Raw genomic sequence first — 26,600 nt, 5'->3', positions numbered from 1 at the left:
GGAAGTCTGCAAACCATCAAGTATTACATTCAGACAATAAAGATATAATGTTTAGATATACGCATCAGGTTTTTAAATACGATCATTGTTTTAGCAATAACAGTACACCATTTCAACGTATAACTGTACTTCACTATTTTAAACTCGTCGTTCGCTTGGAGTGAACAGAGAGTTGGTATTTCCCAACGCCATGCCGTAATCATATTTTAAATATCAGGATTCCGGTCGGACCTCCTTTACCAGAACACTGTGGCATCCATGCTGCAGCCGTGGTGACGGTTAGACTACTGAGACAGGGATTTCAACATTATCATTTAACCATTATCATTCTCAAGTAAATAGTCACAGTTCAATGTAAAAGTTAGATGATTGAGTTAAATTATACCAAAGACTGTTACCACACGAACTACAAAGGGTGCACTCAACATAGAAAACAATGATAGCAAATGTCAAACTAGTCAAACGTTTGGACACACCTACTCATTCCAGGTTTTTTCTTTATTTTTTTACTATTCTCTACATTGTAGAATAATAGTGAAGACATCAAAACTATGAAATGACACATATGGAATGAAAAAGTGTTCAACAAATCAAAGTACATTTTATATTTGAGATTGCCGGCTCCCTGGTCCTTAGTTCCACTCCTTAATCAGCTTGGTTCCCTGGTCCTTAGTTCCACTCCTTAATCAGCTTGGTTCCCTGGTCCTTAGTTCCACTCCTTAATCAGCTTGGTTCCCTGGTCCTTAGTTCCACTCCTTAATCAGCTTGGTTCCCTGGTCCTTAGTTCCACTCCTTAATCAGCTTGGTTCCCTGGTCCTTAGTTCCACTCCTTAATCAGCTTGGTTCCCTGGTCCTTAGTTCCACTCCTTAATCAGCTTGGCTCCCTGGTCCTTAGTTCCACTCCTTAATCAGCTTGGTTCCCTGGTCCTTAGTTCCACTCCTTAATCAGCTTGGTTCCCTGGTCCTTAGTTCCACTCCTTAATCAGCTTGGTTCCCTGGTCCTTAGTTCCACTCCTTAATCAGCTTGGTTCCCTGGTCTTAGTTCCACTCCTTAATCAGCTTGGTTCCCTGGTCCTTAGTTCCACTCCTTAATCAGCTTGGTTCCCTGGTCCTTAGTTCCACTCCTTAATCAGCTTGGTTCCCTGGTCCTTAGTTCCACTCCTTAATCAGCTTGGTTCCCTGGTCCTTAGTTCCACTCCTTAATCAGCTTGGTTCCCTGGTCCTTAGTTCCACTCCTTAATCAGCTTGGTTCCCTGGTCCTTAGTTCCACTCCTTAATCAGCTTGGTTCCCTGGTCCTTAGTTCCACTCCTTAATCAGCTTGGTTCCCTGGTCCTTAGTTCCACTCCTTAATCAGCTTGGTTCCCTGGTCCTTAGTTCCACTCCTTAATCAGCTTGGTTCCCTGGTCCTTAGTTCCACTCCTTAATCAGCTTGGTTCCCTGGTCCTTAGTTCCACTCCTTAATCAGCTTGGTTCCCTGGTCCTTAGTTCCACTCCTTAATCAGCTTGGTTCCCTGGTCCTTAGTTCCACTCCTCATAATCAGCTTGGTTCCCTGGTCTTAGTTCCACTCCTTAATCAGCTTGGTTCCCTGGTCTTAGTTCCACTCCTTAATCAGCTTGGTTCCCTGGTCCTTAGTTCCACTCCTTAATTAGCTTGGTTCCCTGGTCTTAGTTCCACTCCTTAATCAGCTTGGTTCCCTGGTCCTTAGTTCCACTCCTTAATCAGCTTGGTTCCCTGGTCTTAGTTCCACTCCTTAATCAGCTTGGTTCCCTGGTCCTTAGTTCCACTCCTTAATCAGCTTGGTTCCTTGGTCTTAGTTCCACTCCTTAATCAGCTTGGTTCCCTGGTCCTTAGTTCCACTCCTTAATCAGCTTGGTTCCCTGGTCCTTAGTTCCACTCCTTAATCAGCTTGGTTCCCTGGTCCTTAGTTCCACTCCTTAATCAGCTTGGTTCCCTGGTCCTTAGTTCCACTCCTTAATCAGCTTGGTTCCCTGGTCCTTAGTTCCACTCCTTAATCAGCTTGGCTCCCTGGTCCTTTGTTCCACTCCTTAATTGAATCAGCTAGCAGCTAAATCATGATGGATTACCGCAGAGCAACAAACGAGTGGAGAGATGCTGTGCTGTCGTGTGTTGTCCTGGGGATGAAGGCTGGAGGAGGGACGTTAAATGGATTGCTGGTCACCTCTTAAAGACTGTCTGTCAGCTTAAGGACAGGCTGTGGTTGGGAAACAATGACTGGGTGTCATTTCACTTTAAGAGCATGCAAGTTAAGCATTTAACTGTACTTGTGCGTGTGACAATAAAACTTTAATCTAGAGAGGCATTTATCCTGACTGCTTCAGTATAAAACTGAGCTCTGTACACAAACCAACAAGTTACTTAATGAATTTATATTTTTTATTTAACTAGGCCAGTCAGTTAAGAACAAATTCTTATTTACAATGACGGGCAAACCCGGACGACGCTAGGCCAATTGTGCGCGATTGGGACTCCCAATCATGGCCGGATGTGATACAGCCTGGAATCGAACCAGGGACAGTATTGGCGTCTCTTGCACTGAGATGCAGTGCCTTAGATCACTGTGCCACTCGGGACTGACATATTAAAAAATCATAAATCATATCTAAATGTTCAGCAGAGATTGCCTTCAGAAGCTGGGTGTGATCACAGGTGGGACTGGCTGTGGGACTGGTTGTTGGTGGAAACAGGTAGAATGAGAAAAAATAGGCAAGGTCACAGAGAGTGAGAGTGAACTGATGAGGTGATTATCCGTTACTGTAATAATCAACAATGGAGAAATGCTTAGAAGTGCAGAAGTGCAATTCAAAACATCATAAATGATATGTATCTGTGTGTTTTACAGAGATAGGCTTCTGGAGCAGGTTGTGATGCTATCTAACTTGCTGTAAGGCTGTGAACACGGCCCGGGCGAGGGGTTTAAAGCTTTAGATCTGGGCTATGCATCCGAAATGGCACCCTATTCCCTATATATAGTGCACTACTTTTGACCAGAGCTCTATGGCACCCTATTCTCTATATAGTGCACTACTTTAGACCAGGGCTCTATGACACCCTATTCTCTATATAGTGCACTACTTTAGACCAGGGCCCTATGGCACCCTATTCCCTATATAGTGCACTACTTTAGACCAGAGCCCTATGGCACCCTATTCCCTATATAGTGCACTACTTTAGACCAGAGCCCTATTCCCTTTATAGCGCACTACTTTAGACCAGAGCCCTATTCCCTATATAGCGCACTACTTTAGACCAGAGCCCTATTCCCTATATAGTGCACTACTTTAGACCAGAGCCTTATGGCACCCTATTCCCTATATAGTGCACTACTTTAGACCAGAGCCCTATGGCACACAGACTGGGTGCCAGATTGGAGAGCTTTCTTGGCAGGAAACCGTCTTCTTGTTAGTAGCAGGGGAGTAATGCAAGTAGATGACACAACAAACAATTTTCCTTCCATCGGTAAATACATTGTAATGACTGGAGCAATAGGGCAATAGACGTGGCTGAGAATCACTTCCTAAAAGGATGGAGGGGGTTGTACTGTGTGATTAATGGAACATTCTGTGTTGATTTAGATATATACATTCAGCAAGAGAGTAAAGGGGAGAGAAGCATTTTGCTTTCCCTGTTCCAAGTACAGTAATACTGACAAAAACATTCAAGTGAATGGGTTAGAGTTTGGTGAATAGATTAGAGAGTATGGCGAATAGATTATAGAGTATGGTGAATAGATTAGAGAGTATGGTGAATAGATTAGAGAGTATGGTGAATAGATTAGAGAGTATGGTGAATAGATTAGAGAGTTTAGTGAATAGATTATAGAGTATGGTGAATAGATTATAGAATATAGTGAATAGATTATAGAGTATGGTGAATAGATTATAGAGTATGGTGAATAGATTATAGAATATGGTGAATATATTATAGAGTATGGTGAATAGATTATAGAATATAGTGAATAGATTATAGAGTATGGTGAATAGATTATAGAGTATGGTGAATAGATTATAGAATATGGTGAATATATTATAGAGTATGGTGAATAGATTATAGAGTATGGTGAATAGATTATAGAATATGGTGAATAGATTATAGAATATGGTGAATAGATTATAGAATAGGGTGAATAGATTAGAGAGTATGGTGAATAGATTATAGAGTTTAGTTAATAGATTAGAGAATATGGTGAATAGATTATAGAGTATGGTGAATAGATTATAGAGTTTAGTTAATAGATTATAGAATATGGTTAATAGATTATAGAGTATGGTGAATAGATTATAGAGTATAGTTAATAGATTATAGAGTGTGGTGAATGTCGTTAGAGAGTTTGTTGAATTCAGTAAACATGCCCGAGACCTGAAGGCTTAGAAGCTAAGCGGTTTAACACTTTCTGAAGCTAAGCGGTCTAACACATTCTGAAGCTAAGTTGTTTTACACATTCTGAAGCTAAGTTGTTTTACACATTCTGAAGCTAAGCGGTGTAACACATTCTGAAGCTAAGCGGTCTAACACATTCTGAAGCTAAGCGATCGAACACATTCTGAAGCTAAGCGGTGTAACACATTCTGAAGCTAAGCGGTGTAACACATTCTGAAGCTAAGCGGCCTAACACATTCTGAAGCTAAGCGGTGTAACACATTCTGAAGCTAAACTGTCTAACACATTCTGAAGCTAAGCGGTGTAACACATTCTGAAGCTAAGCGGTGTAACACATTCTGAAGCTAAGCGGTCTAACACATTCTGAAGCTAAGCGGTCTAACACATTCTGAAGCTAAGCGGTCTAACACATTCTGAAGCTAAGTGTTCTAACACATTCTGAAGCTAAGCGATCTAACACATTCTGAAGCTAAGCGGTCTAACACATTCTGAAGCTAAGCGATCTAACACATTCTGAAGCTAAGCGATCTAACACATTCTGAAGCTAAGCGGTGTAACACATTCTGAAGCTAAGCGGTCTAACACATTCTGAAGCTAAGCGGTCTAACACATTCTGAAGCTAAGCGGTCTAACACATTCTGAAGCTAAGCGATCTAACACATTCTGAAGCTAAGCGATCTAACACATTCTGAAGCTAAGCGATCTAACACATTCTGAAGCTAAGCGGTCTAACACATTCTGAAGCTAAGCAGTGTAACACATTCTGAAGCTAAACTGTCTAACACATTCTGAAGCTAAGCGGTGTAACACATTCTGAAGCTAAGCGGTCTAACACATTCTGAAGCTAAGCGGTCTAACACATTCTGAAGCTAAGCGATCTAACACATTCTGAAGCTAAGCGATCTAACACATTCTGAAGCTAAGCGGTCTAACACATTCTGAAGCTAAGCAGTGTAACACATTCTGAAGCTAAACTGTCTAACACATTCTGAAGCTAAGCGGTCTAACACATTCTGAAGCTAAGCGGTGTAACACATTCTGAAGCTAAGCGGTCTAACACATTCTGAAGCTAAGCGGTCTAACACCATTCTGAAGCTAAGCGGTGTAACACATTCTGAAGCTAAGCTGTCTAACACATTCTTGTGGTGCACAGGAGGCCGAAGGTTCACCACCTTCGATACAAATGATTGAATCGTTCAGTTTGAGAGACCCTGATATGGTCTTTTTTTTCTCTCTCCTCAGACCGCCCTCCTGCTCCCGTCAACGTGTCTGTGATGCACCTGAGGGCCGACTCCGCCACCATCTCCTGGGAGGTACCTGAGGGTGACGTCATCATCGGCTTCTCCATCTCACAGCAGGTGATGTGTTCTAGAGTTATTATGTATCCTAATTACTCACCTACAATTATCTCCTTTCAATTATCTCCACAATTATCTCCTGTCATTCCTGTTCATCTCAGTTAACCCAGAAATAAAGTATTGCGTAATTGGTCAAACGCGGTAAGAGAAGAGAACGAAGAGCTCCACCCTCTCTCTTTGCAAGTTGACTAGTTTGTGGGCCCTGCACTTTCCCGAAATTCGAAAGATACTAACACCTGAGAAATGGTGATTTGCCCAAATAATAATAATATCTCACTGATCCCGTTGTATCCTGACAGATCTACAGTATCGGTAATGTAGTCTGTCCACCAGAGATTACATTCCTGTTGACAATGGGTGTGTTTACATGTTGGTATAGGGTTAGTCTGCTGAGTGGATTCCACTGTAACGGTGTTTATTCAGTAAATGTCATTGTTGTAGATGTGTTAGGAGGGATACTGATACCGTGCTAAATATCTGATGTGTTAGGGGGGATACTGATACCGTGCTAAATATCTGATGTGTTAGGAGGGATACTGATACCGTGCTAAATATCTGATGTGTTAGGGGGGATACTGATACCGTGCTAAATATCTGATGTGTTAGGAGGGATACTGATACCGTGCTAAATATCTGATGTGTTAGGAAGGATACTGATACCGTGCTAAATATCTGATGTGTTAGGGGGGATACTGATACCGTACTAAATATCTGATGTGTTAGGGGGGATACTGATACCGTGCTAAATATCTGATGTGTTAGGGGGGATACTGATACCGTGCTAAATATCTGATGTGTTAGGGGGGATACTGATACCGTGCTAAATATCTGATGTGTTAGGAGGGATACTGATACCGTACTAAATATCTGATGTGTTAGGGGGGATACTGATACCGTACTAAATATCTGATGTGTTAGGGGGGATACTGATACCGTGCTAAATATCTGATGTGTTAGGGGGGATACTGATACCGTGCTAAATATCTGATGTGTTAGGGGGGATACTGATACCGTGCTAAATATCTGATGTGTTAGGAGGGATACTGATACCGTGCTAAATATCTGATGTGTTAGGAAGGATACTGATACCGTGCTAAATATCTGATGTGTTAGGGGGGATACTGATACCGTACTAAATATCTGATGTGTTAGGGGGGATACTGATACCGTGCTAAATATCTGATGTGTTAGGGGGGATACTGATACCGTGCTAAATATCTGATGTGTTAGGGGGGATACTGATACCGTACTAAATATCTGATGTGTTAGGGGGGATACTGATACCGTGCTAAATATCTGATGTATTAGGGGGGATACTGATACCGTACTAAATATCTGATGTGTTAGGGGGGATACTGATACCGTGCTAAATATCTGATGTGTTAGGGAGGATACTGATACCGTGCTAAATATCTGATGTGTTAGGAGGGATACTGATACCGTGCTAAATATCTGATGTGTTAGGAGGGATACTGATACCGTGCTAAATATCTGATGTGTTTGGAGGGATACTGATACCGTGCTAAATATCTGATGTGTTAGGGGGGATACTGATACCATACTAAATATCTGATGTGTTAGGGGGGATACTGATAGCGTGCTTAATAATAATAATAATAAAAAACACAGAACATAGAACACAGAAAACAAAGCTATATACTGGTGTCGTCAGATCTGGAGGACATGAGAACTGAGCCGCGTAACTGAAAGCCCTGTCACCCATAGTTTTTAGTCAGCTGCGGGGCTGCTGAAGGGAGACAGACCTGGAGGTGCGACGTGTGGGGCAGGAGGGTATGATGAGGACAGACAGGTACTTGGGTCCAGGGTTGTTGATAGAGCTTGGTAGGTAGGATGAGGACAGACAGGTACTTGGGTCCAGAGTTGTGGACAGCTTGGTAGGTAGGATGAGGACAGACAGGTACTTGGGTCCAGAGTTGTGGACAGCTTGGTAGGTAGGATGAGGACAGACAGGTACTTGGGTCCAGAGTTGTTGATAGAGCTTGGTAGGTAGGATGAGGACAGACAGGTACTTGGGTCCAGAGTTCTGGATAGCTTGGTAGGTAGAATGAGGTCAGACAGGTACTTGGGTCCAGAGTTGTGGATAGCTTGGTAGGTAGAATGATGACAGACAGGTACTTGGGTCCAGAGTTGGGGATAGCTTGGTAGGTAGGATGAGGACAGACAGGTACTTGGGTCCAGAGTTGCGGATAGCTTGGTAGGTAGAATGAGGTCAGACAGGTACTTGGGTCCAGAGTTCTGGATAGGTTGGTAGGTAGAATGAGGTCAGACAGGTACTTGGGTCCAGAGTTCTGGATAGCTTGGTAGGTAGAATGATGACAGACAGGTACTTGGGTCCAGAGTTGTGGACAGCTTGGTAGGTAGAATGAGGTCAGACAGGTACTTGGGTCCAGAGTTCTGGATAGCTTGGTAGGTAGGATGAGGACAGACAGGTACTTGGGTCCAGAGTTGCGGATAGCTTGGTAGGTGTGTACAAAGATTTTGTACTCGATGCATGAGCATATGGGGAGCCATTGGACGTTGAACAGCACTGGAGTGATGTGCTCGCAGGGGGGGGGGGAGGTGTGGGTGAGGACATGTGAAGCACAGTTCTGGACATATTGTAGCCTGTTTAGGCAGTTGGCAGATGCTCCAACAAAATGTCTGATGTGATATGGTGAATAAAGATGTCTGTAAGCCTGGCCTTCAATTTTACACTGTTTGGTTTTCTCAGCATTACCGAAAGGCTTGGTTCACATGCTAATATAAATGACAATGAAGGAAAGTTCGACTCCCCCCAAGGCCTCCCAAACTAAGAATCTTAAATAAAGCTCAACATGTTTAATATACGGTTCCAAGGTGGATATCCACAGCTGCCAGAGAGCAATTTTCAGGTTGAATAGCTTTGAGAATGCTTAGAATACATAGAATGCTTAGAATGCTTAGAATAGTGGAACTACCTATGAATACTGATCTCTATTCACACTAACCGGGGGAAACTAGGAAAATAACACCCTCATACCTGTTTCACTTTATGGACTTCCAATGAATTATGTAGCATGTGAGTTTGTAACATTGGATACATCTAGTTTTAGTTCCAACCTGATCTAACGTAGCAGGCGTAAAATAAATTGCTCTACATACTCTACGTAAACGGAGTGACGGAGGTCTGTTTGCGTCGCTCTCTGCGTAGTTCTGCGTATTTTTGTGTGGCTGAATTTCTGGAACTGCGACGCTCAGTCGCTCTGTTTGCGTATAGTGTGTAGAGCCCTTTAGGGCCAGTTTCCCAGACACAGATTGTTCCTAGTCCTGGACTAAAAAGCATTCTCCACTTTTTAGTTCACGACTAGGCTTATTTGTGTCCAGGAAACTGGCCCTTATACAACTCACCATCTGTTTAATACAAACGGCATTAAATCAGTCATTTTCGTTAAAGCCTGGAACCAGACAAGGTTGTCCTGTATCGCCTCTTTTAATAGCTTTTGTTATAGAGCCACTTCCCATCTCTTTTAGAATAGTGAAACTATTCTGATGCTGATTTTTTTTTTAAATGGATATATACAGCCTCCTCTGTTTAGGTTTTCTAGAATTCCAATGAATTACAGTTGAAGTCGGAAGTTTACATACACCTTAGCCAAATACATTTCAACTCAGTTTTTCACAATTCCTGATATGTAATCCTAGTAAAAATTCCTTGTCTTAGGTCAGTTAGGATCACCACTTTATTTTAAGAATGTGAAATGTCAGAATAATAGAAGAGAGAATGATTTATTTCAGCTTTTATTTCTTTCATCACATTCTCAGTGGGTCAGAAGTTTACATACACTCAATTAGTATTTGGTAGCATTGCCTTTAAATTGTTTAATTTGGGTCAAATGTTTCAGGTAGCCTTCCACAAGCTTCCCACAATAAGTTGGGTGAATTTTGGCCCATTCCTCCTGACAGAGCTGGTGTACCTGAGTCAGGTTTGTAGGTCTCCTTGCTCACACATGCCTTTTCAGTTCTGCCCACAAATGTTCTTTAGGATTGAGGTCAGGGCTTTGTGATGACCACTCCAATACCTTGACTTTGTTGTCCTTAAGCCATTTAGCCACAACTTTGGAAGTATGCTTGGGGTCATTGTCCATTTGGAAGACCGGTTTACGACCAAGCTTTAACTTCCTGACTGATGTCTTGAGATGTTGCTTCAAAATATCCACATAATTTTTCTTCCTCATCATGCCATCTACTTTGTGAAGTGCATCAGTCCCTCCTGCAACAAAGCACCCTCACAACATGATGCTGCCACCCCCGTGCTTCACGGTTGGGATGGTGTTCTTCGGCTTGCAAGCCTCCCACTTTTTCCTCCAAACAGAACGATGGTCATTATGGCCAGACCAGAGGACATTTCTCCAAAAAAGTACAATCTTTGTCCCCATGTGCAGTTGCAAAACCGTAGTCTAGCTTTTTTTATGGCGGTTTTGGAGCAGTGGCTTCTTCCTTGTTGAGCGGCCTTTCAGGTTATATTGATATAGGACTCGTTTTGCTGTGGATATAGATACTTTTGTACCTGTTTCCTCCAGCATCTTCACAAGGTGTTCTGGGATTGATTTGCACTTTTCGCACCAAAGTATGTTCATCTCTAGGAGACAGAACGCGTCTCCTTCCTGAGCGGTATGATGGCTGCGTGGTTCCATGGTGTGTATACTTGCGTACTATTGTCTGTACAGATGAACGTGGTACCTTCAGGCATTTGGAAATTGGCTCCCAAGGATGAACCAGACTTGTGGAGGTTTCCTTTTTTTTCTGAGGTCTTGGCTGATTTCTTTTGATTTTCCCATGATGTCAAGCAAAGAGGCACTGAGTTTGAAGGTAGGCCTTGAAATACATCCACAGATACACCTCCAATGATACACCTCCAACTCAAATGATGTCAATTAGCCTATCAGAAGCTTCTAAAGCCATGACATAATTTTCTGGAATTTTCCAAGCTGTTTAAAGGCACAGTCAACTTAGTGTATGTAAACTTCTGACCCACTGAAATTGAGATACAGTGAATTATAAGTGAAATAATTTGTCTGTAAACAATTATTGGAAAAATGACTTGTGTCATGCACAAAGTAGATGTCCTAACCGACTTGCCAAAACTATAGTTTGTTAACAAGAAATTTGTGGAGTGGTTGAAAAACAAGTTTTAATGACTCCAACCTAAGTGTATGTAAACTTCCCACTACAGCTGTAGATTGGAGTCATTAACATTCGTTTTTCAACCACTCCACACATTTCTTGTTAACAAAACTATAGTTTTGGCAAGTCAGTAGTTTGCCTGACAATGACAGGTGGCTTCCAGGGCTTTGATCTATACAGCAAATGCTCTGGCAAACCAATGACCAGAAAAAGAAGCACAAGAAACCTGAAAACACCATCCAACCTGGAACTGAGTGAGTAATATTTAGTCTGAAGCTACTTTTAAAGCCAAGAAGAAAAATAACTTACAATGATATATTTTACTTTATAAGGACTGAATTCTAAGTTAAGGCTACCAAGCTTGCTAGGGCAGAACAGATCAGATCAATTAGCACTGAGGTGTGACATGGGAAGGGTCAAAGCCATTAAGCCCAACAATGGCAGGAGAGTTTCACAGTGTCCCCCACCCAAATACAGAGGCCTTTGAAGCCCCCTCCATCTGTGCAGAGGTTATTACAATATAGTAAGTCCTCGATTCATCTCTATTTTGAACTGATATGCAGCCAGGACACTTCAATTGTAAATTACCTCAATAAGACACAATATTGATCACATCAGAAGAAATCCTCCTCGCAATCTCCAAATTACAACAGCCACAAGAAAACTTTGTTTGGACGTCGTATAGGACCTTTAGCCGAAACTGAAGAGATATAGCTAGTTAACAACCTCCTTTTCCATATGGGGTAAAAATGGTGGAACGAGACTTGCTATCTACGTTAGTTAGGTAGCTTTGATTTTCTACAAGGAATCTGGCTTCCGAAAAAGCTTCTCCCAAGTGGGTGTGACACCTACTCCCGTTGCCTGCTGCACTGCTGCTTGGATTCCACTTGTCAATCTGTTCACCATCTGCCCTGTCTCCCCCTGTCTGGTACAGGTACCCCGCCACACTCCCCCCTCTCTTCCGAGCTTCCGCTCATCTCCAGCACACATGCACTGTTGGGGCAAGTGACTCTGAACTTACAATGGCTAGCCCCAAGTCGTTATATATTTTTCTTGTGCTTTATGCTTTTTCATCATGACTCCTGCGTGGTTTGTGGACTATGAACTTGCTTGTTTACCCAACCATGGGGCAGACTATGTTTGTTCCCACACTCGGGACTCTGACTCTCTATTGGTTACACAAGACTATTGGCCTCCCATCCTATTCTAACCAACCTCTCGCCGGCTTTGTTTTCATGCTACCTGATGAAATTGCTGTACAATATGATCTTGTTGGCATCTGATGCACATTCAGATGTCATAAATCAACACCTCAGAGCTCTCCCTGTCCTCTGCCGTGCCTTGATTGTATTACTGCTGATGATATCTGGAAATGTGCATGTACACAAGTGGCCCAGCTACCTTTGCTAGCCCCAATTCTGACTTGTGCTCTGATATCCGCTTCAATGATTTCTGCTTTCGTAAAAGCCTGTGTTTTCTGCACGTTAACACTAGAAGCTTATTACCGAAAATGTATCGATTGAAAGTGTGGGTTTACAGCTCCAATCCAGATGTGTTGGTCATTACTAAGACATGGTTAAGAAATTGTGTTTTGAACACTGATGTTAACCTTTCTGGTATGTAACCTTTTTCGGTAAGGCAGATCTTACCGAAGTGGCAATCTTTACCAAGGAACACCTTCAGTGCTCGGTTGACTCCACCAAGTCTGTCCCCAAACAATTTAATTTTCTGGTTATAAGCATTAAACTTTCAAATAGCTCTTTGTTGATTGTTGCTGGGTGTTATCGTCCACCATCAGCACCGGCCTGTACCCTACCCGCCCTTAGCTCTCTCCTGGCCCCTTACGCTAAGTCTGAATTTGTCCTGCTAGGTGATCTAAACTCGGACATGGTAAAACACCTGACCAAGTCTTAAAGCAATGGGACTCCCTAAATCTTTCTCAGATTATTACCAATCCCACAATGTATGACTCCAAACACCCAGAAAAGGCTACTCTCCTTGATGTTATCCTCACAAATAATCCTGATAGGTGTCAGTCTGGTGTTTTCTGTAATGACCTTAGTGATCACTGTTTTACAGCCTGTGTTCGTAATGGCTGCTCAGTGAAACGACCTGTCCTGATTTGTCATAGACCCTCGCTAAAAAACTTTAATGAGCAAGCCTTCCTTCATGACCTGGCCTCTGTAAATTGGTATAGAATCAGCTTGGTCCCCTATGCCGAATACGCTTGGACCTTCTTTTTTTATATTTTTAGTGCCATTGTTCTAGAAAACAGTTAAAGACCTGGAGAATAAACCCTGCTCCTCACAGCTGCCCCATGTCCCTTAATATTGATGATGTGGTTGTTACTGACAAGAAGCAGATGGCTGAGCTCTCCTTGCCCGTCTAACATTTCCTCATCTCCCACCCCTTCTAATGCGACTTGCCCCGATTCTCCTCCTTCTTTTTCCCCTGCCCCGCTACAAAGTTTCTCCCTGCAGGCAGTCACTGAGTCCGAGGTGGTGCTAAATGAGCTCCTTAAACTTGACCCCCAAAAAACATCTGGGTCAGATGGTTTAGACCCTTTCTTCTTTAAGGTTGCTGCCCCTATCATCGCCAAGCCTATCTCTGACCTGTTTAACCTGTCTTTCCTTTCTGGGGAGGTTCCCATTGCTTGGAAGGCAGCCACGGTGCATCCTTTATTTAAAGGGGAGATCAAGCTGATCCTAAAAGTTATAGGCTAATTTCTATTTTGCCATTTATCAAAAGTGTTGCAAAAACTTGTCAATAGTCAACTGACTATCTTTCTTGATATCTATAGTGTTCTCTCTGGTATGCAATCTGGTTTCCGCTCAGGTTATGGATGTGTCACTGCAACCTAAAAGGTTCTACAGTGAAGGAAAAAAGTATTTGATCCTCTGCTGATTTTATACGTTTGCCCACTGACAAAGCAAGGATCAGTCTATCATTTTAATGGTAGGTTTATTTGAACAGTGAGAGACAGAATAACAACCAAAAAATCCAGAAAAACGCATGTCAAAAATGTTATAAAATGATTTGCATTTTAATGAGGGAAATAAGTATTTGACCCCTTCTCAATCAGAAAGATTTCTGGCTCCCAGGTGTCTTTTATACAGGTAACAAGCTGAGATTAGGAGCACACTCTTAAAGGGAGTGCTCCTAATCTCAGTTTGTTACCTGTATAAAAGACACCTGTCCACAGAAGCAATCAATCAATCAGATTCCAAACTCTCCACCATGACCAAGACCAAAGAGCTCTCCAAGGATGTTAGTCCACACATACCCAACATCCAAGGATGTTGGTCCACACATACCCACACAATTGTGAAGAGTGCACGACATTATCTCTTCCCCCTCAGGAGGCTGAAAATATTTGACATGGGCCCTCAGATCTTGGGCCCTCAGCTGCACCATTGAGAGTATCTGGACTGGCTGCATCACCGCTTGGTATGACAACTGCAAGGAACCCGGACCGCAGGGCGCTACAGAGGGTGTTGAGCACGGCCCCAGTACATCATTGGGGCCAAGCTCCCTGCCATCGAAGACCTCTATACCAGGTGGTGTCAGAGGAAGGGCAAAAAAATTGTCAAAAACTCCAGCCAACCAAGCAATAGACAGTTCTCTCTGCTACAACACGGCAAACGGTACCAGTGCACCAAGTCTGGAACCAGCAGGACACTGAACAGCTAAACAAGGCTGCTAAATAGCTACCCGGACTACCTGCATTGACACTTTTTGAACTAACTGTCTTGCACTGACTCTATGCACACACACTAGACTCTACCCACACACTCACAAATACTTACACTGACACCTCAACACACACATACACACTACAAACGGCCACACACATACATAACCTGCGCACATGCATACTGACGCCACTCACACATACACACCCACACACAGACAGATTTTCACACTCATCACATACGCTGCTGCTACAGCTCAGTCTATTATCTATCCTGCTGCCTAGTCACTTTACCCCTTCCTATATGTACATAGCTACCTCAATTACCTCGTACCCCTGCACATGGAATCGGTACTGGTACTCCCTGTATATAGCCATGTTATTACCTGGTACTCTCTGTATATAACCATGTTATTACCTGGTACTCCCTGTATATAGCCATGTTATTACCTGGTACTCCCTGTTTATAGCCATGTTATTACCTGGTACTCCCTGTTTATAGCCATGTTATTACCTGGTACTCCCTGTATATAGCCATGTTATTACCTGGTACTCCCTGTTTATAGCCATGTTATTACCTGGTACTCCCTGTATATAACCATGTTATTACCTGGTACTCCCTGTATATAACCATGTTATTACCTGGTACTCCCTGTATATAACCATGTTATTACCTGGTACTCCCTGTATATAACCATGTTATTACCTGGTACTTCCTGTATATAGCCATGTTATTACCTGGGAATTCCTGTATATAGCCATGTTATTACCTGTTACTCCCTGTTTATAGCCATGTTATTACCTGGTACTCCCTGTTTATAGCCATGTTATTACCTGGTACTCCCTGTTTATAGCCATGTTATTACCTGGTACTCCCTGTTTATAGCCATGTTATTACCTGGTACTCCCTGTATATAGCCATGTTATTACCTGGTACTCCCTGTATATAGCCATGTTATTACCTGGTACTCCCTGTTTATAGCCATGTTATTACCTGGTACTCCCTGTATATAGCCATGTTATTACCTCATACCCCTGCACATCGATTCGGTACTGGTACTCCCTGTATATAGTCGCGGTTATTTTCACTTGTTATTGTTATTTGTTATTCACTGTGTATTTATTCCTCATGTCGCTATTACTGTTGTTTTCCTGTATCTTTCTTGATCCTTTATCTTGTAAAAGGACCAGTCAGTAAGCATTTCACTATTAGTCTACACCTGTTGTTGGATTTGATTTATATGAATCCTCTATGTCTCTGTCCTGTATTTCAGAGACAGCAGGGCCACACCCAGCGCTTCATCAGGGAGGTGAACACCACCAGCAGGACCTGTGTTCTGTGGGATCTGGACGAGGAGACGGACTATATTATCCAGGTCCAGTCCATTGGTCTGTACGGAGAGAGTCAGGCCAGCAAGAGGGTCCACTTCAGAACCCTCAAGAAGTCTGACCGCTTCCTGTCCAACAGCTCCAACCAAGGTACATTTACACTAACCCTGACCCCTAACCCCAACCCTTACCATTCCCCACCGACAGCTCCAACCAAGGTACATTTACACTAACCCTGACCCCTAACCCCAACCCTTACCATTCCCCACCGACAGCTCCAACCAAGGTACATTTACACTAACCCTGACCCCTAACCCCAACCCTTACCATTCCCCACCGACAGCTCCAACCAAGGTACATTTACACTAACCCTGACCCCTAACCCCAACCCTTACCATTCCCCACCAACAGCTCCAACCAAGGTAACCCTTACCCTACCTGTTACGAACCTCTTTTGCCCTGCAGTCTAGGGGGGATGGAAACGAGACCCGTAACATATCTCATGCAAATCATAACAGTGAAAAGGAACAGTGAGAATTAAAAACAACAGACAACCTAAACCTACCGTCAAACACTTCAGGTTTATTTTTCAAACACACGGTAATGGGGAGGGGGGGGGGCTGCGCTGGAGCCAAGGAAAGAAATAATAAATATCAACAAAAACCCCTAAGCTAGTCTTGCCTGCTTCAAGAACTGCTAGCTAACTAACCAATAAAATACCGTGGGTGGTCCGCCCAGTTCTAACTAGGGTACTTAGACAACGTTTTCCTACGGGTAATGTAGGCCCAAGGGATACTTGGCTTGGTATCCCCTTTTCCCACCAACAAACAAACAGTAATAAACCACAACAATACATACTCACAGGATAACAGACAAAGTGAGATGTCGGCACAAAAACAAAAGAGAGATCTCCAGAGACAACTGATTGGGTTTCTTTTAAACCAAGGGAAAGGGGATGTGATTGGGTAAGGGAAAAGGAGCAGGTGTGTCTTCAGATTGGCGACTGATGACTGGCACCTGTGACTAGGGCAGAAGGAGAGGAAACAAATACACACAGGACACCTGTATCCGTAACCCTACCCCTAATGTTGACCCCTAACCCTGACCCCTAACTCGGACTCTGACCCTAACCCTGACCCCTAACTCCTTGCACTTGCACTTCAGTTTTATACAGAAGCTTCATATGGGCTATGAGATTTGTGTGTTCGTTTTCCATTTTCCAATCAGTGTCTATTGTGAGGTTTTAATGAGGTGCTGATCATAGAATACAGCAAAATGAAAAATGTCAATGAAATTGTAATTTACAGGTAATTAACAATGCCTGTTTATCGATGTCTAGGGCGGTAGGGCTCTAGAGCCTTCGTTACTGCATTACAGAATGGAGCAGAAGTGTTTTGAGAGGCACATCATGTTCTATCACACCTGAGATACCTTCTGGAGAGACACATCATGTTCTATCACACCTGAGATACCTTCTGGAGAGACACCTCATGTTCTATCACACCTGAGATACCTTCTGGAGAGACACCTCATGTTCTATCACACCTGGCCCACCCACCTGAGGTACCTTCTTGCCTGCAGACACAGATAGAGAGGAAGCCCCTGTTTTGGAAAAGGACTGCCCTGCTTTCTCTCTCTGCCTCGTTGTGATGTCGTTGCATTTCTGCATGCAGATACAGAATGAGGCAGATACAAAATGAGACAGATACAGAATGAGGCAGATACAGAATGAGGTAGAATGAGGCAGATACAGAATGAGGTAGATACAGAATGAAGCAGATACGCAACGAGGTAGATACAGAATGAGGTAGAATGAGGCAGATACACAATGAGGTAGATTCAGAATGAAGCAGATACGCAACGAGGTAGTTACAGAATGAGGTAGATACAGAATTAGACAGATACAGAATGAGATAGATACAGAATGAGGTAGAATGATGCAGATACAGAATGAGGGCGAATGAGGCAAATACAGAAGGAGGTAGAATGAGGCAGATACAGAATGAGGTAAAATGAGGCAGATATAGAATGAGGCAGATAGAGAAAGGTAGATACAGAATGAAGTAGAATGAGGCAGATACAGAATGAGGTAGATAGAGTGAGGCGGAATGAGATGATACAGAATGAGGTAGATACAGAATGAGTTAGATATAGAATTAAGTAGATACAGAATGAGGTAGATACAGAATGACGTAGAATGGGGCAGATGCAGAATACGGTGGAATGAGGCAGATACAGAATGAAGTATAATGAGGCAGATTCAGAATGAGGTAGATACAGAATGAGGTAGATACAGAATGAGGCAGAATGAGATGATACAGAATGAGGTACAGAAATAGGAACAAACAGAATGAGGCACAATTAGTCAGATACAGAATTAGTCAGATACAGAATGAGGCAGATACATAATACGGCATATACGGAATGAGGCAGATACAGAATGAGGCAGATACAGAATGAGGCAGATACAATATGAGGCAGATACAATATGGGGCAGATACAAAATGAGGCAGATAAAGAATGAGGTAGATACAGAATGAGACAGATACAGAATTAGGTAGATACAGAATGAGTTAGATGCAGAATTAAGCAAGTACCAGGATGAGTTTGAACGAGGCAGATACATAATGATGTAGATATATAATGAGGTAGAATAAAGCAGATACAGAATGAGGCAGAATGAGGCAGATACAGAATTAGGTAGTTACAGAATGAGGTAGATACAGAATGACATATGCAGAATGAGGCAGATACAGAATTAGGCAGATACAGAATGAGGCTGGATGAGACAGATACAGAATGAGGCAGGTACAGAATGGGTTAGAATGAGGTAGATATAGAATGAGGCAGATACAGATTGAGGTAGATACAGAATGAAGTAGAAAGAGGCAGATACAGAATGAGGGATATACAGAATTAGGTAGATACAGAATGAGGCAGATACAGAATAAGGTATATACAGAATGAGGTAGAAGGAGACAGATAGAGAATTAGGTAGCGTAGCCTAGTGGTTAGAGCATTGGACTAGTAACCAAAAGGTTGCCAAGATCAAATCCCTGAGCTGACAAGGTACAAATCTGTCGTTCTGCCCCTGAACAAGGCAGTTAACCCACTGTTCCTAGGCTGTCATTGAAAATAAGAATTTGTTCTTAACTGACTTGCCTAGTTAAATAAAGGTAATTTGTATATATATATATATACAGAATGAGACAGATTTAAAATGAGGTCGATATAGAATAAGGTGCAGAATTGGGTTTAAATGCTATTTTAAATACTTTAGTTGGGTTTTATTGAGCTTGCAATGGAATAGTTGTAAAACTGCAAACCCCCCCCAATCTGGCACTATAGGCAGGCTAAATACAAAACTTGGAAGTAAAGCTCGGGGATTCGAACCAGCAACCTTTCGGCTACTGGCGCACAACACTGCTAGGCTACCTGGCATATGGCTGTGGATGAAAATGACGGGGCTGTGACCGATCGACTGAGGCTTCATTAGCTCTCTATCCTCTCAGTATGCGCTGATGAACTGGTGAACTGAATTTGAAAGACGACTACTCTATATAGCCAGTCATGCAGATTCCTATCCCAAGGTGTCATGTTTTTTTTGGGGGGGGGTTTAATTAATAGCGTGCTGTCATTAAAAGTGTGCTCTTTTAAAAAAAAATGTTTTTTACATTATTCAAGCAGTGATGGTAGTCTATCAGGTTGTGTACATGGTGAACACTGATGCTAGTGAATCATGATTAGATAATTAGATAATGTTTACATAACCTACATTATTCATCTCATATGTATATACTGTACGCCATACCATCTACTGCATCTTGCCATCCTGATGTAATTAGATGTATCACTAGCCACTTTAAACAATGCCACTTTATATAATGTTTTCATAACCTACATTACTCATCTCATATGTATATACTGTACTCCATACCATCTATTACATCTTGCCTATGCCGTTCGGCCATCACTCATTTATATATTTTTATGTACATATTCGTATTCATTCCTTTACACTTGTGTGTACAAGGTAGTTGTTGTGGAATTGGTAGATCACTTGTTAGATATTACTGCAATGGTCGGAACTAGAAGCACAAGCATTTCGCTACACTTGCATTAACACCTGCAAACCATGTGTATGTGACAAATCAAATTTGATTTGATTTGAATGTTTCAGTTTGGCTGACTCAGGCCGGGTATCATTAGAATGGCTAGGGTGATCAGCAGAAGTGATGTAGTCAAAATCAATCTATTAATTTCTCAGTGTCCGGGTCAAGCTCTTTCACCATTTCAATTTGACTGGTTTTTGATTGAGCTGTCGACTAATGTGAATGACGTAAACAACCAGGACGTTACTTCCTATAAATCTACAGCCTGCTGGCTGCCGTGGCGACCCTCTGGCTGTGCTGAGACAATCCAATCACTGAGCTTCCTGTGTGAGTGGTTGTTAATGTTTGTGGTGTTTACGACACAGTTAAAATGTATTTTTCCTTGTTTATTTCCTCGACCTCTTCCTTATTAGCCGTACATTATCTATATAGTGGGGTAATGTAGAGTGGAAACCTACATATCTTTGTTGTGATCAAAGTGAAATTAATAATAATATCACCATGCTCCAAGGGATATTTGACATCTGTTTGTTTATTTGTTTGTTTAATTTTACCCATCTACCAATCGGTGCCCTTCTTTGCGAACCATTGGAAAACCTCCCTGGTCTTTGTGGTTGAATCTGTGCTTGACATTCACTGCTCGACTGAGGGACCTTGCAGATAATTGTTTGTGTGTGGGGTACAGAGGTGGGGTAGTCATTTAAAAATCATGTTAAACACTGTTATTGCACACAGAGTCCATGCAACTTATTATGTGACTTGGTAAGCACATTTTTACTCCTGAACTTAGTTAGGCTTGCCATAACATAAGAGATTCATATTTTTGGCCTCAAGACATTTCAGCTTTTTATTTTTATAATAATTTGTAAACATTTCTGCTCAAATATTTTTGATTGAACACACACAAGAATGGTGTTTAGGTACTTTGTAGAAAAGACATGTATGAAATTTTTATATAAACATAAAAAGAGCAGACAGATAAAAAAATACCCAGAGTTATCAGTACAAAATAAATAATACAAAATAAGATATACAGAACAAGGACAGGTAAACAGAAAGGGCAGAAAAGCGTCATATAGACGAGATATCAGTTTGCCTGAGGTGGGACCAATTTTGATGCATCCGTCAAACATGGAAAGTTTAGCATTTCCAAATGTAGGAAGATGTTTTCTTAACATAACTACAGATTAGACTATCTGAAAAAGTTACTTATGGGAAGCCTTACTTATTGTCCCTCTATAAAGGTTAAATCGGGGCGCTAATGATTGGTTAGTGAGTATTCTCGCACAGTAGTTTCTATTTCGAAGCTGGATCCATTTTATAAACCCGTCTCCAATATAACATTTCTGTAGGACCTTAAATAGATAGCTTGGTCAAAGGCCTTTTTGGCATCAAGAGACGTGGCTCAGTTGGTAGAGCATGGTGTTTGCAACGCCAGCATGGTGTGTGCAACGCCAGGGTTGTGGGTTCGATTCCCACGGGGGGCCAGTACAAAAAAATGCATTGTATGAAATGTATGCATTCACTACTGTAAGTCGCTCTGGATAAGAGTGTCTGCTAAATGACTAAAATGTAAATAACGACAAGGTCCATGTTGGGTAACCTCTGAGGATACATAATGTTGAAGTGGCGCCTAACATTGAAGAATGTGTTTCTGTTAGGGATAAAGCCAGTCTGGTCTGAATCTACCAATTTGCCCACTAAAGTGCTAAGCCTGTTAGCCAGAGTTTTTGCTAAGATATTTTGGTCTGTATTGAGGAGAGATATGGAATCTGGCATTGATGTCCTTAGGGGAAGAGAGTAATTTGTGAATCGTTCGGTCGTTCTCAGTTTTTTGAAGTAATTTGTGCGGTTTGTCACCAAACTAAAAATATTTGTGCTTGTTATAGAGAAAATATTATGCAATTTTAGCTGAGAGAATCCGATTATATTCCAATTTTGAAGATGTTATTTTTTTTATGTTTCTCCATAGATGGATGACTAGCATTCTCCCTATCCAGTAAATTAATTTGTCCCTCCAATTCTACAACATTTTCTCTGCTTTGCCTTCTCCTGGCAGCCTGAAAGGACATGATACTGCCTCTCAAATAAGCCTTCAGTGTTTCCCACAATACTGCTGGGGAAGTCTCATTCTGTGTTGTTGTTGGTATCAAAGAAAAATAAAATTTGGTCTTTAGGATGTTCACAGAATGTTGGTTCTGTGAGGAGCTGAGGATTCAACCTCTAGACCCTCTCGCTTGATATGATGTCACCCAATCTCAGGGAAAAAGGTGAGTGGACTGTAGAAATTATAATATCATGATACTTCACATTACAGGTATAAGGGAGTAATTTTGCATCCACCAAAAAGTAGTTAATTCGGGTATAAACATTGTGAACATGAGAGTGAAATGAGTATTCCCTACCCGTAAGATTGGAGATTCTCCATATATCAAATAAGTTCGAATTTTTGATGTAGGTATTCAAGAATTAGCTTTTTCCACATTTTGTTACGTTACAACCTTATTCTAAAATTGATTACATTTGTTTTTCCCCTCATCAATCTACACACAATAACCCCATAATGACAAAGCTAAAACAGGTTATTGAAATTCTTGCAAATGTATGATTTTTTTTTTACAGAAATACCTTATTTTTCTAAGTATTCAGATCCTTTGCTATGAAACTCGAAATTGAGCTCAGGTGCATCCTGTTTCCAATTTTATTTTTGTATTTTTTATTTCACCTTTATTTAACCAGGTAGGCTAGTTGAGAACAAGTTCTCATTTGCAACTGCGACCTGGCCAAGATAAAGCAAAGCAGTTCCAAGATAAAGCAAAGCAGTCTAGGAGCAACATCGGCTCAGCCACGAAGTGGTAGACCACACAAGCTCACAGAACGGGACTGCCGAGTTATGAAGCTCGTAGCACGATAAAATCGTCTGTCCTCGTTTGCAACACTCACTACCGAGTTCCAAACTGCCTCTGGAAGCAACGTCAGCACAATAACTGTTCATCAGGAGCTTCATGAAATGGGTTTCCATGGCTGAGCAGCAACACACAAGCCTAAGATAGGTTTCTGTCACACCCTGATCTGTTTCACCTGTCTTTGTGCTTGTCTCCACCCCTCTCCAGGTGTCGCCCATCTTCCCCATTATCTCCTGTGTATTTATACCTGTGTTCTCTGTTTGTCTGTTGCCAGTTTGTCTTGTTTGTCAAGCTTACCAGCATTTGTCCTGTCAGCTCCTGTCTTTTCCCAGTCTCTCTTTTTTTCCTGACCCTGAACCCGCACGCCTGACCACTCTGCCTGTACCGTCCTGTACCTTTGCCCCTATCTGGATTTTCAACCTCTGCCTGACCTGCCTGTCGTCCTGTAGCTTTGCCTCTGTTGCCGTAATAAACATTGTTACTTCGACACGGTCTGCATCTGGGTCTTACCTTATCCTGATAGGTTTCCAAGGCAGAGCAGATGCACACAAGCCTAAGATCACCATGCGCAATTCCAAGCGTCGGCTGGAGTGGTGTAAAGCTCGCCGCCATTGGACCCTGCAGCAGTGGAAAGCAGTTCTCTGAAGTGATGAATCACGCTTCACCATCTGGCAGTCCAACGGACTAATCTAGGTTTGGCGGATGGCAGGAGAACGCTACCTGCCCGAATGCATAGTGCCAACTGTAAAGTTTGGTGGAGGAGGAATAATGGTCTGGGGCTGTTTTTCATGGTTCAGGCTAGGCCCCTTAGTTCCAATGAAGGGAAATCTTAACGCTACAGCATACAATGACATTCTAGACGATTCTGTGCTTCTAACTTTGTGGCAGCAGTTTAGGGAAGGCCCATTCCTGTTTCAGCATGACAATGCCCCCGTGCACAAAGCGAGGTCCATATAGGAATGTTTTGTCGAGATCGGTATTGAAGAACTTGACTGGCCTGCACAGAGCCCTGACCTCAACCCCATCGAACACCTTTGGGATGAATTGGAAAGCCGACTGCGAGCCATGCCTAATCACCCAACATCAGTGTCCGACCTCACTAATGCTCTTGTGGCTGAATGGAAGCAAGTCCCCGCAGCAATGTTCCAACATCTAGTGGAAAGCCTTCCCAGAAGAGTGGAAAGATAGCAGCAAAGAGGGAACCAACTCCATATGTATACCCATGATTTTGGAATGAATGAGATGTTCGACGAGCAGCTGTCCACGATTGTGCAACTGTAAAAGTTTGTGAGTGTTTTCGGTGACAAGCCACATTTCTTCAGCCTCCTGAGGTTGAAGAGGAGCTGTTGCACCTTCTTCACCACGCCGTCTGTGTGGGTGGACCATTTCAGTTTGTCCGTGATGTGTACGCCCAGGAACTTAAAACTTTCCACCTTCTCCACTACTGTCCTTTGTCTCGTAGTGAGGAGCCTATAAAACATAGCTAGATTCATAAACATATTTTGGGGCATTCTGAACATTTTTTGGAAAAAATGTAGTGGAATAAGCTATAAAAATATCTCGTCAGCTATGGGTAACTGTAGCTAGCTAGCTACCTGACAGGAGTGCTAGCTAGCTACGTTAGCTTGCTAGGCACAGTAATAGCTTTAGGTTGGTTGTTTTTAAGCTCACCTTAGTTTGGTATTAACAGGGTCTGGGTGGTTTGATATTAACAGGTTCTGGGTGGTTTGGAATGTACAGGGTCTGGGTGGTTTGGTATTAACAGGTTCTGGGTGGTTTGGAATGTACAGGGTCTGGGTGGTTTGGTATTAACAGGTTCTGGGTGGTTTGGAATGTACAGGGTCTGGGTGGTTTGGTATTAACAGGGTCTGGGTGGTTTGGTATTAACAGGGTCTGGGTGGTTTGGTATTAACAGGGTCTGGGTGGTTTGGTATTAACAGGGTCTGGGTGGTTTGGTATTAACAGGGTCAGGGTGGTTTAGTATTAACAGGGTCAGGGTGGTTTGGTATTAACAGGGTCTGGGTGGTTTGGTATTAACAGGGTCTGGGTGGTTTGGTATTAACAAGGTCTGGGTGGTTTGGTATTAACAGGGTCAGGGTGGTTTGGTATTAACTGGGTCAGGGTGGTTTGGAATGTACAGGGTCTGGGTGGTTTGGTATTAACAGGTTCTGGGTGGTTTGGTATTAACAGGGTCCGGGTGGTTTGGTATTAACAGGGTCTGGGTGGTTTGGTATTAACAGGGTCCGGGTGGTTTGGTATTAACTGGGTCAGGGTGGTTTGGTATTAACAGGGTCTGGGTGGTTTGGAATGTACAGGGTCTGGGTGGTTTGGTATTAACAGGGTCTGGGTGGTTTGGTATTAACAGGGTCAGGGTGGTTTGGTATTAACAGGGTCTGGGTGGTTTGGTATTAACAGGGTCAGGGTGGTTTGGTATTAACAGGGTCAGGGTGGTTTGGTATTAACAGGGTCAGGGTGGTTTGGTATTAACAGGGTCTGGGTGGTTTGGTATTAACAGGGTCTGGGTGGTTTGGTATTAACTGGGTCAGGGTGGTTTGGAATGTACAGGGTCAGGGTGGTTTGGTATTAACAGGGTCTGGGTGGTTTGGTATTAACAGGGTCTGGGTGGTTTGGTATTAACAGGTTCTGGGTGGTTTGGAATGAACAGGGTCTGGGTGGTTTGGTATTAACAGGGTCTGGGTGGTTTGGTATTAACAGGATCTGGGTGGTTTGGTATTAACAGGATCTGGGTGGTTTGGTATTAACAAGGTCTGGGTGGTTTGGTATAAACAGGTTCTGGGTGGTTTGGTATGAACAGGGTCTGGGTGGTTTGGTATTAACAGGGTCTGGGTGGTTTGGTATTAACAGGGTCTGGGTGGTTTGGTATTAACAGGGTCTGGGTGGTTTGGTATTAACAGGTTCTGGGTGGTTTGGTATGAACAGGGTCTGGGTGGTTTGGTATTAACAAGGTCTGGGTGGTTTGGTATTAACAGGTTCTGGGTGGTTTGGTATTAACAGGGTCTGGGTGGTTTGGTATTAACAGGTTCTGGGTGGTTTGGTATTAACAGGTTCTGGGTGGTTTGGTATTAACAGGTTCTGGGTGGTTTGGTATTAACAGGGTCAGGGTGGTTTGGTATTAACAGGGTCTGGGTGGTTTGGTATTAACAGGGTCTGGGTGGTTTGGTATTAACTGGGTCAGGGTGGTTTGGAATGTACAGGGTCTGGGTGGTTTGGTATTAACAGGGTCAGGGTGGTTTGGTATTAACTGGGTCAGGGTGGTTTGGAATGTACAGGGTCTGGGTGGTTTGGTATTAACAAGGTCTGGGTGGTTTGGTATTAACAGGGTCAGGGTGGTTTGGAATGTACTGGGTCAGGGTGGTTTGGTATTAACAGGGTCAGGGTGGTTTGGTATTAACAGGGTCAGGGTGGTTTGGTATTAACAGGGTCTGGGTGGTTTGGTATTAACAGGGTCTGGGTGGTTTGGAATGAACAGGTTCTGGGTGGTTTGGTATTAACAGGATCTGGGTGGTTTGGTATTAACAGGGTCCGGGTGGTTTGGTATTAACAGGATCTGGGTGGTTTGGTATTAACAGGGTCCGGGTGGTTTGGTATTAACAGGGTCTGGGTGGTTTGGAATGTACAGG

General features: G+C 42.7%; 1 protein-coding gene across 1 annotated transcript in view; it reads left to right on the top strand.

Moving 5' to 3' along the window:
• The window catches only part of fndc4a (fibronectin type III domain containing 4a), a 76,589-nt gene that overhangs the window by 27,344 nt on the left and 22,645 nt on the right, over window positions 1–26,600 (top strand). The window contains exons 2-3 of the mRNA XM_045721184.2: window positions 5,643–5,758; window positions 15,887–16,091. Of these exons, the coding sequence (XP_045577140.1) occupies window positions 5,643–5,758; window positions 15,887–16,091 (321 nt within the window). The remainder of the gene's footprint in view (window positions 1–5,642; window positions 5,759–15,886; window positions 16,092–26,600) is intronic.

Source organism: Salmo salar, chromosome 06, assembly GCF_965601325.2.
Source record: "Salmo salar chromosome 06, fSalSal1, whole genome shotgun sequence".
Taxonomy (NCBI): Eukaryota; Metazoa; Chordata; class Actinopteri; order Salmoniformes; family Salmonidae; genus Salmo; species Salmo salar.
Note: the sequence above shows the minus strand (reverse complement) of the source record. Positions and strands in the feature narration are given on the sequence as shown.